The sequence below is a fragment of the Panthera tigris genome, chromosome D4 (assembly GCF_018350195.1).
Source record: "Panthera tigris isolate Pti1 chromosome D4, P.tigris_Pti1_mat1.1, whole genome shotgun sequence".
Classification (NCBI taxonomy): Eukaryota; Metazoa; Chordata; class Mammalia; order Carnivora; family Felidae; genus Panthera; species Panthera tigris.
The window spans coordinates 16,516,033-16,535,029 of NC_056672.1; the positions used below are offsets into that span (position 1 = coordinate 16,516,033).

The 18,997-nt window shown below is 42.6% G+C and overlaps 1 protein-coding gene across 1 annotated transcript in view; it reads left to right on the forward strand.

Moving 5' to 3' along the window:
- The window catches only part of RORB (RAR related orphan receptor B), a 192,109-nt gene extending 173,551 nt beyond the window's left edge, over positions 1-18,558 (forward strand). Inside the window, exons 7-10 of the mRNA XM_042963461.1 lie at positions 308-415; positions 1,924-2,034; positions 4,937-5,049; positions 17,330-18,558. Coding sequence (XP_042819395.1) covers positions 308-415; positions 1,924-2,034; positions 4,937-5,049; positions 17,330-17,485 — 488 coding nt within the window. The 3' untranslated portion in view covers positions 17,486-18,558. The remainder of the gene's footprint in view (positions 1-307; positions 416-1,923; positions 2,035-4,936; positions 5,050-17,329) is intronic.
- Positions 18,559-18,997: the final 439 nt, after the last annotated feature.

Here is an 18,997-nt window from a genome sequence, read left to right on the forward strand (position 1 = left end):
TAGTCCAGAAAACAAAAAACAAAAGCTATGTGTGCTTCCCCAACACGTGTTGTTGCTGCCCTGCATTTTAGCCACCTTTAAGGTATATTTTATCTTTAATTCCTCACGTAAGCATGTCGAGGGATTTCTTTCTAATATAGTTATCTTTTACTTGGGAAGAAATCTTGATGCGTTTCTGAATGTGTGTGTCTGTGCATCTGCATGGGTGTGTTTTAAAGTTTTTTAAGTCTGTCGACCTAAATACAGTAAGAATTGCTTTACTATTGCACGTGTATACCTATTTTCTTTCTTTTTTTTTTATACATAGGATGCCTGGAAGTGGTTTTAGTGCGAATGTGCCGTGCCTTCAACCCATTAAACAACACTGTTCTGTTTGAAGGAAAATATGGAGGAATGCAGATGTTCAAGGCCTTAGGTAAGTTTACCTTTAGTGGTGACATAATTTTCTTAGCTGCCTTCAGTTTCTCCACTCAGATCGAAGTGGGTAAATGAGATGCCTTGATTCTTTAATGTGAACTGGTATCTCATTTGAAAAGGTCTGGACCAGGCGAGCCTCCAATATTTTATCTAACCTGTGAGATGCACAATCGTGCATCCTAATATGAAAGGCAGGAGAGAACCACAGACCCCGTTGAGATCGACCACACCTCATTCGGAAATCAATGAAGAGCTGAGATGTGTTCTAGATCATTCTTTGAAGGATCAATTTTTATTTTCCTTGTAGCTTACTGCCCCACAGAGTATATTAGGTAGACCTCTGGTGGTCCATGGGTGATCTCTTAAGTTTCTTATGTAAATCCATAATCATTAGTTAAGATATTTAATTAAAAGAAGAGCTTCTTCACTGGCTTCTCGCTAAGAGCACTGACGTTCTTCCTGTTAAGTCATGCAGCTCTGGAAGCACAGAGTGGGTGCCAACCTGCCCCAAATGATCCCCAGACCTTTCCTGTGGGTGGGCACGGGCAGAGTCAGTCTTCGGGAGTGTTGTGCACCATTCACATCCAGTCATCAGTACACGGTGCAGATAAGAAGAACGTTAGCAAAGATGGGCCGATGCCAGGAAAGGTTTTCACGATGACGGTGCCACTTGTTCCATACCCGGCCCACGGGCATCACGGAAGGCCAGTGCCCTTTCACCTTTTGTGCTGTTAGCTGATATGATAGCTAACAGCAAGTCCATCCGACAGGCAGCGTTTCCCTTCTGCAGTTGATACACATCCATGTCATCTACAAGGCTAGACTTTCAAGAAAGGAGGAAAAGTCTTGGCAGGCAACTTGGCTGTATTTCCAGCTTCATAAAATAAACATGTACCAAGGATCAGTGTAGGGATGAAGCATTATTATGCCAAAATTCACAATTGCTAAGCGACTGACCTGAAGCATCCATCAGAAAGCAGAAAGCAATGAATGCCTGCCCCCTCCGTAAGATTTCCAGGGAAGTTACCAAATTGAAAGGTACCTCATATTCCATCTATAAGACGTTTTTAACATCTCAGTTTGAGGCCTCTCGGCGTTCTAAATTGCCAGGTTCAAGTGCCACTAAGACTGACAGCCCTTGGCCCCTCATACATCATGTTTTAGGTTTTCTGTGAATGCTGTCTCTATACCAAAGGATCCCCAAATCACGTATTAAATTTTTTCTAGTTGGAGCTCATCTCAACATTACAAGATTAGATTTAGTTTATATCTTCCCAGGGGAATATGGCAATGAGCATACACCATTTCTGTCAGCCCCTCATTGGTGACGTCAACACTCCGTACTTGATCAAGACGTTTCCCAACTTCCTCATTCTATAATTATTAGGAACTTGGAAATATTGTTGCCTCGTGTGCAAGTCCTTGAGTAACTTTTCGACTATGGGAATTTCTTACTATTGCCCCATTCCATTCAAGTGTTCTCGCTTAATCCGCCTTCTCTTACAGGTTCTGATGACCTAGTGAATGAAGCATTTGACTTTGCAAAGAATTTGTGTTCCTTGCAGCTGACTGAGGAGGAGATTGCTTTGTTCTCATCTGCTGTTCTGATATCTCCAGGTGAGGAAGTCTGAGGCTCTGTCTTAAAAAAAAAAAAAAAAAAAAGTCCTATCTTTAACGCGGATTATCCCCACTAAACCTAGGTAGTCAGCAGAAATTTAAAAGAACTGTGTTTACTTTGACAAGCTTGTGATATTTATGGACCACTCAAAGGAAAGTAGCCTTAAATTAATTAAAATGACCGATTTTGCCCCACAAGCAAGAGTAGGATGTGTGCTAAGGGTCACTCCAGATTCAGACAAGCGAAAGCATTTCTTAACAGATAAATGAGGACACACGGCGGCCTGAGTTACAGCTAAGTCCTATTTTGATTTTGAGAATAAAAGACATCGCAAAAAAAAAAAAAAAAAAAAAATGTCCAGGAAGAAAAGTGAGACTTAGTAGAAATGTATTTAAATGAGAGATCCAGCATGAGGACAAAAGTAAATAAAACGTACACCTTCTCCTCTTTAAATACCTCTTGTGTTGGCTTGCCCACCTAAATTAGTGATATTCGGGGCTTTAAAAGGAGGTACGGACAACGGAGGGGAAAATGACTCCCTCTAAAGACTGGAAAAGGAAGAGTCTCTGATGTGCCAGTGGACATTCCAGAACGGGGATCTGTCATCATTTATCTGTGAGACCCTAAATGCTCGACCTCCCAGACCCTCAGTTTCCTCGCCTGTAAATAGGGTTTGACTTCATTATAATGAAGATCATTTCTACCTAGCTCTAAAATGCAATAAAATACCAAAATTTTCAGAGAAGGTAAGGGGTGACGGTTATAGGCCACACAGAATCGTAGCAATTGAAATGCTGCTTAAAATTATATGCCAGCTCGAAAATGTATAGATTGCTAATGAATACGTGGCTCCTTCAGCCAGAAGAACTCAGTCTCTCAGCTGTCTGCTCGGTTAGAATTCGGCGAGGAGATGGCAGTGCCATTTACAGTTCTCTGTTGGAACCCATTCCTAATAATTTTTATGGCCAAAAGCCTCATTCTTTCTATAAAATCCACCTTAGAGACGAGATTCCTTCTGATACGTTAGCATAGTTTTCAGTGGGGCTGGAAGAAATTAATCTCACCGGTGACGGTACATTGACGTGTCATTCTAGTGATATCTACCAATAACCCCAGCCTCTACCCTTCCTCTCAGTGAGGCTTTATCTATTTATTTTTAAGTCTTATGAAGGTTTTTTTTTTTTTAATGTGCTTCTGTTTTTTATTTAACCACATTATCAAAAATGGAAATTATCACTTGGCATGTTATCACTAACAGTTTCTTTTGTGGCTCTGTCTACAATCAAGCTGTTCCTCTAGGCCTCTTTTGGTTTTACTTTTTTTCTTTTTTTTTTTTTTTTTTTTGAACCTGACCAAGTTTCCCAGGCCTAGAAGCACAAAGATAAATGGGAGAAGTGACAAGAAAGATTTATATCTGATAGCAACCACATGCCAAATAATTTTCCTTGCTACCACTTTCTTATTGCATTTGACTGCTTTTATGGAATATAGTTCAGCGTTAGATTCATTCTAAGCCTGTGGTTCTAAGATGAGGGAGGAGGCTTCATTCGGGTTCCTGCTGGCTCAAAGAACGTGTTGCCAAAGTTCACTGTCCTTGTTAGGTACGTTTGTAATAAGCCAGTAAATTCCTAGCAGCAAATACTTAAGACACGGTATATCAAACCTAAATAATCCATGAAGATAATTACCCAAGATGTAAGGCAAGCCTGTTGTTTATAGGTCAGAACTCAGTTGAATTATAAGCCTTTTTCCAAACAGAACATACTATAGCCATCAAATTCTGCTGGGTTTGGAAACAGGACATTTCTTACTCTACCTAGTGGAAAATCTTCCAGTCCTTGTAGCAGACCCACACTCAGAGGCTTCTGAAACTCTCAAATACCTCGTCTGCCACCCTGGCCTAGTGTCACATTCAAAAAGAGAGGAAAGACAGATAGACGTCCTGCTCTATCTCATGCCAGACCCCACCCTTCCCCCAGTTCTTACCCTAATAGCCACGCTCTGTTCAGCTCCAGAGAGTTTAGGGAAGGGAGAGGGAAGGAAAGTTAATTTATTCTGATTGACAATTGTCACTGAAGGCTTTTGTGCTCACTTACGTAAGGGTTTGCTTAACTGTTGGCTAGACTTGTCCTTACCCTGTCTAGGATTACAGAATTGAGTTTCTTGCCTGACCTGAACTGTGTTCAGATGGATCACTTCCAAGTTCTTTTCCATGAGTATTTGTTCATCATTTGGAGACTCTAGATGTCTCTTCATTGAAGCGCCAACCTGAGGCATTGATGTTGGGCTGAATTTTGTCACCATGGCATATAAAGCTCCTTGGAAGAAAGGAAGGGAGGAGGGAGGGGGTGGGAGGGAATGAAGAGAGGGATGTTGGAAGGAAAAAAGAAAAGAAGGTAGGATGGGAGGAAGGAAAGGAGGGATTATCTTATCCACCATTTTAAAATTCCATGTAGAAAAACAGCTTAGTTAAATTTGGGGCATTAAATTTTTGAAATTGATACATGCAGATTCTATGAATTATAGCATAGTTTAAAAAGGGAAGGGGAATCCTGAATACAAAAAACAGTCCTGTGCAGATTTTCTTACTTCTATAATTCATTTTCTTCATAAGTCACTGACTTCTACTTTGAAAGAATCTAAGGATATGTATGTCCCCCAAAAAGAGTGAGAGATGTAAATGGTCACAGGCAATAAAAAAAAAAAATACTGGTGTTTATTGGAACCATTGGGTTCTAACTACTTCCATCCTCATTTCCTGTGTCAGTGTATCTGGCATTACTGTCATCAGGGTATTTTTTATGAAATATGTGCGGTTATGTAAACGGAAACTAAGCACTTATATATGTAGGTAAAAGGTTACATCCCCTCCCTTCTTACCTAATTCTTTTCCTTTGTCAGACCGAGCCTGGCTGATAGAACCAAGGAAGGTCCAGAAGCTTCAGGAAAAAATTTATTTTGCACTTCAACATGTGATTCAGAAGAATCACCTGGATGACGAGACCTTGGCAAAGGTACGTCCTCAGATCGCAGAGCTGTGGCCACTCAAAGCACAGTGGCCAAAAAGGGCTAGCTATAAAGCAAAGGCATTTATCAGCAGCACAATTTCTGGAAGTTACCAAAGGTGCATAAATGTTGAGGTGGCCATTTTAAAAGGGAGACTAGTAAATTATAATAGATTGAGAGGAGAATGACTTTCTTAGGAAAGGATGATATTGATGGATCTGAACCCCAGGCATAGGAAGACAAGCAAAGAAACCTAGAGCGTTTTATCTGAAGAACAAAAGCATGAAGCAGGGAATCAAGCCTTCAAAATTGACATGTGATGAAGGAGGGGACTTTGTGTCACTTCAGAAGTCAGATGTGGGCCAAAGTTAAGAGCAAGTAGATTTTTATTCAAAATAAGAGAACTATAAAATGATAAGAGGGGCGCCTGGGTGGCTCCATCGGTTAAGCGGCCAACTTTGGCTCAGATCACGATCTCGCAGTTCGTGAGTTCGAGCCCCACGTCGGGCTCTGTGCTGACAGCTCAGAGCCTGGAGCCCGCTTCGGATTCTGCGTCTCCCTGTCTCTCTGCCCCTCCCCCTCTCACGCTCTGTCTCTCTCTCAAAAATAAATAAACATTAAAAAAAATTTTTTTTAATGATTAAAATTGCTGACCAGAGGGGTACACCATGGTGAGGTTGTGAGCTCCCTGGCATTGGTCATAGTCTAATAGATACCGCTTGGCTTCCTCTCAGGTGTCTTGTAAGTCAGAGTCCTTCCCAGAGTAGAACACTAGACTGATTACTTGTACATTTTCCTTCAGTTCTAATCTTTTCACACAAGATATGCCCTGGGGTCCCTTCAAAATGGTGAAGAATCCCAGGGGCAAAATGCCATCAATTTCTCGGTTCAGCTTAATTAACAATAGTGATCTTTAAGAAGAGATGTTTACCGGAGTAGAATCCTCATAAGAGGAAGTATATTCTCATGATTGATACTCAGCATTATTTTAGATCATAAAGTATCTTTGATTTCTTAAGAACTGGACTTTTTTAGCCAGTAAGCAACTAGGAAATGGGGCATATTCTGGGTTAAAGATGATAAGAATCCTAGTCTATATTTATAAACATTAAAACCCTCCCACTTTGCTCTTAAAGTTTTATTTTTAAAAAAGGGGGAAGACTCTCTCTGAGATATTATCAGATATGACTTCACACATACAGAGGCTCCTATAAAAAAAAAAAAACCTCTATGAATCAAAGATGCTGTTTCATTATGGTGACATTTTTATTAAAATGAACACCTCATTTTACAGTGAAGAGTGATAGTTATCTTTGGTAGAACTTTCTACTTTTTATGTGAGCAAGGACAAATCACCTGGTCTCTGCACCTCAGTTTTCTTTGGGTCTAAGGCAAACCTTCCACATGCTTGCAGATCTCCTGGGCAGAAAAGATGGTTATAGAAATATATGCATCTGTTTCTATAATCGCTCTGCAGAATATACCATAAATACATCTGGCCACTTAATGGAAGGGGATGTTTCCTGCATTTTGGATGTCCCAAAGACCTCCCCATATTTGCCATCTTAAAATTAAGGCCTTGGGGCACCTGGGTGGCTCAGTCGGTTGAGCGTGCGACTTCGGCTCAGGTCACGATCTCACGATCTCGCGGTCCGTGAGTTCGAGCCCCGCGTCGGGCTCTGGGCTGATGGTTCGGAGCCTGGAGCCTGCTTCCGATTCTGTGTCTCCCTCTCTCTCTGCTCCTCCCCCGTTCATGCTCTGTCTCTCTATCTCAAAAATAAATAAAAACGTTAAAAAAAATTACAAAAAAAAAAATTAAGGCCTTGATGTGAGGATAATGAGGATTATCATTTTTTGCTTTTGTACAGATGTTTTGAGGTTTAAGATATTACAGTGCATAAATTCTCACGCTTACACCATCTTCTACCTCCTGGTGTTCTAAGGGTGGCAGTCGGAGGCATTTGCTATAGAAAGGAGACAGAAATTGAAGCATGAAAGATATTTAATGGCAACAAAAAATAAAAATAAAACACTGACTGTGGGTCACCTCCCCTCTCCACTCGCCATCTTTCAGGGGAGAAGTACACAGTTCAGTCCTATTCTTATAAAGTGTTGTCAAACTGGGGAGCAGAGAAAGAGGTTAGGAGAGGATTATTTCTTGTATAAAGTTCACTGGAGCCAGATGACAAAGCATTGCTTCCACAGGTCATGTGTAGATATAGGGGTTTGTGTGGCCCCTCCTTGTAAGTCAGCATTTTAATAGGATGCTCTGTGGAGGGACCATGAAACTAAGGAGGGACCACCAGCTAAGGTGGAGGGACCATGAAACAGAATGAGCGCTGGATTGTAGTTTATCCCAGTCCTGAACTTTGTGGCTTTGGCTGAGTCAATCTATTTGTCTAAGTCTCAGGTTCCTCAGCTGTCAAGGGCTGGGGGTGGCAGGAGGGATGGGTAAGTGTCTCAGGTTCCTGACTGCTTTAACCCTGTGAGGACCCTGTGCTATCGATGTATACGCACGCCCTCTCATCGTGCCCGCTAAAAGAAATCATTTTATTTGTCTATCCTACCACAAATTCTCATCTTTGCAGAAATTCTCCTTCTGCCTTCATAGCCATGGAACTCTTCGGCCTCTACAGTGCTTCTATAACAGTGCCAACCGTTCTTAATATTTGTTATTTATAGACCCCTTGGGGAGCCTGGCAAACATCATGAAACCCATTTCTAGAAAAATGTGCACATACCCGACTGTGGTATTCAAGTCTGCGGTAGTTGGGGTACATCTGCCTTCTGGGTGATGTGCAAAGACTTTTTATAGTGCCGACCAGTTTGCCCCTGAAGGAACGTAACGGACATCAGGTGAGAGAGGCAGGGCTCGGATACAGTCACTGGGCTTCATCCTGAAAGAACAGTCTCCACCACACTTCAGCCGTGCTCACTTCCTGAAATGAAAGTTCAAGTAGCCGTGCCTTATCCTTTTGACCAAACTTGGACCTAGGGATGGTATGAGAATTCAGGAATTCTGTATCCACTCACTAGACGATTTCAATCCCAATATAGTAATCATTTTGTTGATTTAGTTATTTATATTAAAAAAAAAAACCCTTTTGGAGAATTTATTTTCCTTTCTTTATCAGCATCGTGATGGTATGTAGCATATTTATAATAAACCATCAGAACCATTTCCTAGCTGAGTGACCCTGCAAAAGTGGCTTAACTTCTCTGTGCCTCAGCTTCCTCATTTGTAAAATGTGACTAAGGATAGTGTCAAGGTCATGTGGTTATTGTGAGGACTGAGTGGTATTACGTGCAAGCAAGCTGCACGTCCATAATAGGTACGGTATGTAAGTGCTATTGTTGTAGCTGTGGACGGAAGAAATTCTGTTTCGGCAGGGAAATTTTTATTGGAAGTGGTATTTTGGAGTTAATCACGAATGGATGAAAACGCAAAAAATGGAAGCTGGGGGAGCCTGGGTGGCTCAGTTGGTTAAGCACCCAGCTCTTGATTTCGGCTCAGGTCATGATCTCACAGTTTGTGGGATGGAGCCCCACGTTGGGCTCTGGGCCGACAGCACAGAGCCTACTTGGGATGCTCTCATTCTCCCTCTCTCTGCCCCTCCCCTGCTCATGCTTCCTCTCTCTGTGTGTCTCTCACAATAAATAAATAAGCATTTTTTAAAAATGCAAGTTGGAGGGCTGAGGAGATGGGGTTTGGCATTCTAAGTGATGGGGAAATGATAAGAGGTAAGAAAGTACAAGGTATATTTGAACTATGAGTAATGGTTAGATCTGTCTGCATCCTGGATTTGAAAAGCCAGGAAACAAGAGGACACTGGTCACTTTCGCTAAGCTCATAAAAATAAAAAATGAAAAAAAAAAACCCACAACATATATATTTTTAAGCTCCCATCTGTTCTCTGAGTTTCACTTTCCCTGTCTAGGAAATGAGTAGGTTGGATTGGCTGGTCATTAAGGTCCCTTCTGTAGAATGTTCTTTGACTCCAAGAGAGAAAAACAAAGCTTGCTCCTGACATCTTCATTCATCCTCTAATACTCAGTGCAACGGACTCATTTTAAGGACTTTTTAGTAATTCTACCATTACAGCTAATAAGGAAATAGACTGCTCTCACCAGGTCTTAAAGCTTCAAAGTCTTGAAGCTCCAGTGATCTAGCTTAGGATGATATTCTGGCCCCAAAGCTGCAAAGAGCACAGTGTTTTCGAAGCCCCCGGCCGGAGCTCAGCATTCCTGTCAGGCCTTCAGCCGGGGCTCCATCACCTTGTGCGTTGGGTGCTGTGGTGGCCCAGTCTGAGGTGTTTACTTCCTGGGAGAGGAGCGTGCTGGGGGAGTTCCTGTTCCTGTGGTTCTCCTTCTCCGCTCAGCTGAGACCAGCATGACCACTGCCAGGGTGCAGTGACTATTTCAGCTGCAGACTGGTGACAATTCCATTCTCTGGCCTCTGGGCTTCCTTTATGACAAGTCACTAAATCTGCCATTTTTGTTGCTCAGACCAGAGGACAGAGGGTGAAGGAAACAAAGGAGCCAAGTTAGTTCGGGCCAGGTTGTGGCAGCACACTCATGGCCAAAGGCAGGGCTTTGATCCGGACGACTTGCTCACATCCCAGCCCTACCCTAAGTGCAGCCTCTGGGTCAGGCCATAGCTGGAGGCTTGTTTGGTAAAGTCTTCAGCCCCTACTGTTGAGTCTCCTGGATAATCAGAGTCGTGAGATATTAGGCAGTATATTTACTTTTCCTAGCACTCCTGTAAAGACACGCAGCCCTCCTGAAGGTATGTTCTTGCCCCAGGCTGTACTGAGAAGTTTACAAGTAGCAAACTCCTTAACAACACATATCCAATGGAAAGGCGTGGAGAGCTCGTAGGGCAAGTCGGACCCCCAAGCTCACCCATCTCGCCATATGCAGGGACTGAAGGGAGTGCCATTTTATTTTACCACAACTTCAGCGACGACCATGCCTTCAATGCACTTCTCCAAACAGTGTTCAATTGCTCGTGCCTTGTCATGCCCTATAGATGGGCCACGCCACCCTTCTGGGTGTTTTTAAACATACAGCTCCGTGCTAACGGAACTTCTAATTCTTCTAGAATATGGAGGAGTCTAGTTATTATGCTAAAGCTCAGAATGTCTCTCACTCCTCTCTTTCCTCCTATTCCTGGATGGGAAAAGTTCTTACCTGCCCCTGTGGCTTTCTCTCTTCTACTCTTTTTAAGCCTTTGCTGCCAGGGAAGGTGTTCCACCACAACCCTTCAATCCATAAGGTAGTCGTCTAAGTTTGCACCATGTTAATGAAAACACAGGAGAGAGCTCAGGTAAACTGTGGAAAGAGATTGTCCTGAACAAGAACAATGTTTGCACCATGTGGTGACAAATCTGTTTCTTTGAGGTTCATTTTCTCAGATCTGGAAGGCTCTAGCCTTCCCAGAGAGAACTGTGAGGGGTTGAGCTGGGAGAGGTACAAGCCAACAGATACACTAACGTCTTAAATCCTGAGGCCCTTTCTAGCATAACAGCAGCAAAACTGTACTGTCAACATAGAGAGGGAAGCCTCTCTTTCTGCTGTAACAGAACCAAGATAGTAAATAAAACCTTACAAGATGGAAGGCTTAGACAGCCCTATTTCACATGTTAACAAATTGAAATTTTACCTGAAAGGAGTCATTCCTGGTCACTCTCACATTAATGGTGTACTTCTGATTTAGATTTAGAAAAAAAAAACAAAACAAAAAAACATGTTGATTCACAGATTGAGTCTATGGAGCAAATCCTGACTGAGAGATGGATGAGAACTGCACAGCATCATTTACATTGACCTTCGTTGTTTTCTCAATGAGGTCAAAACAGACTATGTCCTGACTAATAATGGAATGTTGCTATCTAAAGTCTGCTTTCTTCTTGGAAGACACTAGGTGTTATACTAGAATTCTTAATAGGTGGCTTTAGGGATTTGGGGTCACTTTAATCTTAAAGAGCAGTCTGTCCAGCAAGTACTTGGGAGCCCCTACCCAAATGATGAGCCTCCTCATTCCTCTTTCTATTTGGCTAGGGCTTTGTTTCACACTTGAAAATTCCTGTGCTTTCTGGGGTGCCTGCGTGGCTCACTCGATTAAGCATCCAACTCTTGATTTCAGCTCAGGTCGTGATCTCATGGTTCGTGGGATTGAGCCCCATGTGGGGCTCTGCACTGACAGCGCGGAGCCTGCTTGGGATTCTCTCTCCCCCTCTGTCTCTGCCCCTCCCCTGCTTGTGCACTTGCTCTGTGCATGCTCTTTCTTTCTCTCTCTCTCAGAAATAAATAGACGTTAAAAAAATTCCCATGGGGGCGCCTGGGTGGCTCAGTCGGTTGAGCGTCCGACTTCGGCTCAGGTCATGATCTCACGGTCCGTGAGTTCGAGCCCCGCGTCAGGCTCTGGGCTGATGGCTCAGAGCCTGGAGCCTGCTTCCGATTCTGTGTCTCCCTCTCTCTCTGCCACTCCCCCGTTCATGCTCTGTCTCTCTCTGTCTCAAAAATAAATAAAAACATTAAGAAAAAAAATTTTTTTTAAAATTCCCATGCTTTTTAAAGTATAACACATGCTGAAAAGCTCTTAAATGATAAGTAGATAGCGCAGTGAACGATCACAAAGGTAACATACCCACATAACCACTTCCCCGGGTGAAACCGGGCACCCCAGAAGGCCTACTTCGGCTTCTCCGGCTTCCTCACAATGGTATTTATGCTTTAAAAGAACCCAAGCATAGGCAAAACTATAGAAAGCAATTCAGCACGTCGCTCAAGATTTTAAATTCTGAATCCATACTCAAGAAATACAGCTTTCTTCTGGGGTAGTTTTCCACCTCAGCGTATGTTTATTAGGAGCATGTGCTCTGTGCCAGATGCAAGGGAGAAAGTGGTGATGACACATGGTGGTGTTCCTGAGCGGTTCCCCTGCAGAATTCCTGTGAAGGATCAGATTATTTTGGTCCATTTTAGCCGTCCGGAGTTTGCTGGCGTGCGCCACATGGCTAACACCCAGACATCCCAGAGGTTCTCCATTAGACTAACGGTCCGTAAATGAAAAGAGAGGTCTTGATGCAACTTCCCACACAAGTTGGAAGTTGGTGCATTCATTAGAAGTCTGTGATAACAAGTAATAGGAACCAACTCACCCTAGCTTAAGCAAAAAGAAAAAAAATAAAGGAGAGATATCTCGTGGAACCTAAGGATGAAAACTCGGCCACCATTCAGGTTGGCCCTGGAACGAGGAATCGGAAAGCCTTCCTTCTTCTCCCCCGCCCTGAATACCAGCTGAGTCTGCTTCCCTGGTCCGCGTGGTGAAATACAGCTAGCTCTCAGCTTCTTCACTTACTGGAAGTTCCTGCTACATTTCGAAAGTAAGCTGCTGGCTCTCGGTCCAATTCCAGATTCCGACCGCAGATGAATCGATGTCCACTGCCACTTTAGGTGGCCAGCTCCACATGGATGCCAAGGATGGGGTGAGGAGGGGCAGGGAAGGCTTATGACCTGATAAATATTTCAAATCCGATATTCCAATTCTAATCCATGTGTCTAGGTCTAGCTAAACATAAAGAAATAAGGAAATAGCAAAATAAAAAATATAGAAAAGCGAGTGAGCAAGTGAAATGGATATAGTTAGCCTCACTTGATGTGCCCTGTGTTTATCAGTGATTTTGAAGTTTCTTCCACTTTGGTCAAACCATCGTTGGCTTCCTGCTTCACGTTGGAGGGCATCGCAATGGCCGGGAAGCCCGAATGAACAAAATCACTAGTTTTACCCTCTGCATGTTCCATTTTCCATATCGAATGTACTAGTTATAAAATTGTGGGTTTTCTCATAAAACCAGTCCCTAGAAAGAAGCATAGGATTATTAGCCCTTCTCCAACAGCCGCTTTTTCTTCTGGTCAACCCCTGTAGGTATAAGCTAAAGCTTCCTTATCTTATAGGAAATGTTTGGTCATAAGAGAAAGAGGAGGGTGAAAATGCCTTTTTCTAGACCCTCTGTCTACTCCTGCTATGGGGATTATTTAAACATGAAGACATTTCATGATGATTTGAAATCGACTACCCCCTCCATCTCCAAATGCTTCTGGATCACCTCCCCAGCTGTTTAAAAAGTTGTTGAGCCATTAACTGCTGCTGAGGCTGCTCTAAACTCCCTTTGAAATGGGGGTCCCCCAGCTGCGGTACATAATATTAATGAGCAAGTAAGTGACTGCCTGCTGCTTCCTCCACCAGGCCCTTCTGGGCTCTGACAAGTGCTGCTGCTGTGTCCACATGGCCTCCTGGCCCTTCCCGCCTCCGGAGTGATGGATGCCCCTGTCTGTCAGAACTTCTATTTCCACAGCTGACCGGAGGCTTCTAAAACAGCCTCTTCCAAGAGCACGCAGGTTAGGGTGCTCTTTGCTCAAGCAGCCCCACTGCCCTTAAGAAAAAGTTATCCTCACCATTTCGGCCCATTATACAGATGAGCAGCAGGGATAAGATCCAAATCCCATAAAAGAGGGAAGAACTAGGACCCGAACCAGACGTTTCTTAAACCCCAGTTTGGAGCAGGAAGGAAGCAAGAGTCCATATTCATTTTCCAAAGCCGAACTCATGGCTAAATATTACCAGTGCAAATGAGCAACTACAGAAGGGTCATCCTCTTATGCATCTAATTTCTCATATCTCCCCTTCACTAAAGGAAAAAAAAAAAGTTTTAAGAATTATATAGGATGCTACAGAGGGTTACTGGAGGGATTGTGGGAGGGGGGATGGGCTAAATGGGTAAGGGGCATTAAGGAATCTACTCCTGAAATCATTGTTGCACTATGTGCTAACTAACTTGGATGTAAATTTTAAAAAATTAATTAAATTAAAAAAAAAGTATTATATAGGCTTCTACTTTATACATCACAGTTTATTAGATCAGCAAGTTACTTTAATTGCTCCAAAAAAATGATCATCCATATGATGTTGCTTTTTCATTTCACCAAAAGTAAATGGCTGATTTCCCCATACATTAACACGTGACTCCATTTTCGGTGCTCAGTTAAGGCTTACGTTGGGTTCTTGCCCCCTGATTGAGCATAGCCTTGACTGTTCCTCTCTTTGAAGGAAACATTATGTGGAAACGGAAGCATAACACCTAACACGTATATGGCCACCATGTGCCAGGCACCGCTATAGACAGTTTGGATTGACCCAGGTAACCCTGACAACAATCCTCTGAGGTAGGGATCGTCTGACGGATAAGGAAGCTGAGAAGTTAACTGACTTGCCCAAGATCACACAGCTGTAAATAGCAGGTCCGCGATTCAAAGCCAACAGTTGGGCTTTCTAACCCATAGCTCTTGTTTTTGTTTGTGTTTTTTTTTATCACTAGGCTAATCTTCTCTATGTTGTATTTGTGTGTCATAGGGAACTCAGAGAATCCCATTACCGGTCCCCCCAGCAAACTAATAGAGCTAAGCAAATGGAACCTCCCTTCTCTGGGAATGATGATTCTGTCTGTGCCTCCTGAAAAGGAGCTGACTTTCCATTTGGCTCCCAGGACTGTTTCAAATTTAATACAGAATTTACTTTTCAATTTTGAAAATTGGTTGTAAATTTATACGATTTGAACCTCTGTAATAGTTTTTTTTTTTTTAAGTTTATTTGAGAGAGACAGAGACAGTGCAAGTGGGGGAGGGGCAAAGAGGGAGGGAGAGAGAGAATCCCAAGCAGGTCCCGTGCTGCCAGCAGAGCCCCACACAGGGCTCGAACTCACGAAACTGTGAGATCATGACCTGAGCCAAAACCAAGAGTCAGATGCTTAACCGACTGAGTCCCCCAGAAGCCCCTATAATAGTGTCTTTTAATGTCCATTCCATGGACCCAGTCCATCAGTATCCCAGGAGATGTTTGTTTCAAACGTGGAGTCTCAGCTCCACCCAGACTTACTGAAATCGAGTCCCTAGGGGTAGATCCCAGGAATCTGCATTTTTAGGAAGCACCCCAGTGATTCTTATGCAGAGTAAAGGTTGGCAGTCATTACAGAATCACATCTGGAAGTTTCAGGAGCTCTGCATAGCATCAGTTCAACTGCAGATGATTATAGAAAGCTTTCAAAACCTCCCCGCATTCAATAGCTATTTCAGGGAGACCGTCATGTATAAGAAGTGTTCCAAATTGTAGTCTCCGTCTGTGTGAACCAGTTGGTTGAGAGAGCTTGGATGATTTCCCAAGGGACTTTAGCTATGTGGACACTGGGATAACCTTTACCTGTGAAAATACGGAAAAGACACCATTTTCCACCCTGGAACCAAAGTGACTCTTTGATCGTGTGATTCTTATCATCTTTCCTGCTTGCCCGAAACCCTTCCGAAGCGTCTTAGCATACACTTGCGTATTCGGGTCCCGTCCATCTCTCCAGCTTTTCCCTCAGACCTGCTCACCCACACTGCTCAATTCTTCCAGCGCGCTAAGCACGACGCCATCTTTATGCCTGGCCCTGCGGCATATCACGGACCCCAACGTCTGTTTGGCTCTTGCTTTTACTTCAGAGCTCAGCTTAAATGGCACTTTCTCGGGGAGGCCTTCCCTGGCCTGACAGAAGAAGGCAGAACGTCCTATTACCTACCGCTTCTAGATCATTCCTGCATGGCACCCACCGCAGGTTTTCAGTCTGCTTTCGACTGTGTGGTAACGTTACTCACATCTGTCTTCACAAGGTGGCTGTAAGCAGAGAACCGTACTGTCTTGAACATTTTGGCAGCTAGCAGAGTGCCTGCTACGAGTTTAAGTAACTCATAATGTTGGAAAGAAAGTCTGGCTTCTCAGTCTAAAACTTAACATCCATTCCTTAAACAAAGATTTCACATTTCTTCTTGCTACCCCTGTCGTTAAATAGCCCTGGAAATGGAAGGTCTGCACCCCAGATTTCTTTATGTGTTCTAGACCCCTTTAAGAATATGTCAACAGCTCTAATCCTTATGGTATTTTGAATGGCTCATAGTGTGGTCACATGGTCATGAGTTGTTAAAAGGAAAGTTAATGAATGTGGAAATTTCTGATTTTGAAGAGCCACAAAGTAACTAATTATCTATTTGCTCTTTTACTCCAAAGGCTGAAAATTGCTTCTTATTACCGAATAGGGGAGGGGGCACAATGAGCCTAACTGATGACTAGATGGGGTTTATTTCATTTTATTTTTATCGTCACTTTCAAGTGTTCCTATGGTCAGCTATATAAACTATCAGGCTTATCTTTTCTGAGAGTGTTCTCTATATGAGAACACATCTGATTCCAACAGTAATTTGATCACAGTGATACTTAGTTTTACGCTAATTTTGACATGAAATGATGAATTCTACATGTTCCTAAATTATAAATATGTGAAAAGCTAGAGCTGTTCATCTTCTAAGAACGTTATAGCATTTTGCAAACCGTGGACATTTTAAAATGTCTTCTGGGTATTTGAACTCAAAAAAAAAAAATAAAATAAAATCACGTCCTGCATGATACATATACAATAAAACCTACCAATGGTAAGTGGATATTCCCCCACGAGTTTTTTAAATGCCTCAAGGAAGCAAGTGCCAGTGACCTCTGAAATTCTCTCTTGATTAAATATAGGTTTCATTCTATGCATTACAGTGGGAAAGAAGCCTGACAGTTATGGATCGCGCCTCGTACAGTTTAGGTCCTACCTTTCCTAACAACGTCACCTTCCAAAACCGAGAACCTCGTGTTCATATCATAAAAATCTGTGGGAAATAATAGATAATATTAGCTCCCAATTGCGTTTCACACCTATAGTGTTCTTACCGCTTTTATATGAATTACCTCAGTACACACAACAATATGAGTAGGCCCATTTTACAAATAAGAAAGCTGAGACCGAGTATTTCACAGCCAAACAGCCATTTAGCTATTTTGGAACCAAGATTCTGACTCAGTCAGCCTGGCTGCAAAGCACCCACTCGTATCGATTAAACTCGACTACCTCCCATACACATTTTATTTAAGAGCAGTGACTCAGGAAGCTTGGCCCCGCTGGCTTGCCTTCTCTATTTTCCCGAGGGGGGTAGGAGGTGCGTTTTGTTTTGTTTTGTTGGGAAGGAGAAGCTGAAAGTGAGCCTCCTTTCTTTGTGAACGTCTTTTCCCAAAACCATTTTCCTTCATCCGAGGCCAGGAAGGACCCTGATTGAGAAGCCAGAGCACTAATGAGCTTCCCCTTTTGTTTCTCCCCACCCCCCTACTCCCCGTCCCCCCCCTGCCCAACACCCGACCCTGGTCTCCCAACTCCGCAGTTAATAGCCAAGATACCAACCATCACGGCGGTCTGCAACTTGCACGGGGAGAAGCTGCAGGTATTTAAACAATCACATCCAGACATAGTGAATACACTCTTTCCTCCATTGTACAAGGAGCTCTTTAATCCTGACTGTGCCACCGTCTGCAAATGAAGGCAACGAGAGAACTGTCTCCTAGTCGTGGAATGCGTCACCATTAAGACAAAAGCAATGTGTTCATGAAGACTTAAGAAAAATGTCACTACTGCAACATTAGGAATGTCCTGCACTTAATAGAATTATTTTTCACCGCTACAGTTTGAAGAATGTAAATACGCACCTGAGTGGGGCTCTTTTATTTGTTTGTTTTTGAAATGACCATAAATATACAAATATAGGACACTGGGTGTTATCTTTTTTTTTTTTAATTTTATTTTATTCGGGTATGTTTTGGGAGACAACTGTTTATAGAATTTTATTGTAGATACGTACAAGAACAGAGCGGTACTTTACATGATTACTTTTCCTGTTAATTGTTCAAATATAATTTAAGAAAATTCCACTTAATAGGCTTACCTATTTCTATGTTTTTAGATAGCTGATGCATGTGTAAATTTGTAGCTGTCTTGGAAAGCACTGTGCATGTATGTAATAAGCATATAATATCTGAGAATATTATATATGACTATTACTTATACATGCACATGCACTGTGACCTAAAATCCCATACATACTAACAAAGGAGGTTCAGTCAGGCTCTCTTATATTATTTACCTTCTGTGTTATGTGTTACCTTTATGTTAGACAATCAGGATTTTGTTTTCCCAGCCAGAATCTTCAACTGTCGTCAATGGCAGGGTGGTACCAATTCAGAGATAACGTCTACAAAGGAATAAACATAATGCGCGGCCTCTGTATAAGAACTCTGTTTCTATCAATGACATCAAAGCCTTGTCAGGATGGTAAATATCGGCGTGGGGGGGGGGGGAATATCTGGAGCCATTTTCCTGTTTTAAGAATTCGGCCACAGATAACGTTGTGGAGTCCAGGACTTTTTTGACCAATCACTATTTCCTATTTTTCACCAGGACACATAAAACACTTTTTTTTTTTTTTCCCTTTGGATTTCAGGTGGGTAAAGAAACTGATTTTGGTGCTCACTGTGTTGTCACCAGAGAAATGCAGTCTGTAGGTTTGACCACCAGCAATTTTTTTCTAATAAAATTAGAGTCACAGAGGAAACCAGAGCCCAGGGCCCCGATGCCATTTCATGTAGACATTTTTTCTCTAACCTGTTGTGTGTGGGTTTGATGTTTTTTGTTTTTTGAGGGTTTTTTTTTTGTTTTGGGGGGCTTTTTTTGGCAACGAAGAGGTAGAAAGAGCTTGGTTCTTTATATTCATTCTCTTTGCTACATTTGTTAGAAAAAGCAGCAATAAAAGGGGAGGCAGGATTTGATATGTCCTTCTAGCGGGGGTGGGGAGGGGTCCTCTAATTTCTCTCAACTCCAAAGTGCTGTACTATAAACACAGAGCAAGAACTTGACAGATAACGAAAACACATCGGAGTTATTCTGTAGAACTAATACACCCCAAAGCCCAAACTGTTTCCTATGCAGTTTGCAATTAGATCATCCGTCTGGCCTGGGATTCTTTCTTTTAGCAACTTGTCAAAAACACAGAATACAA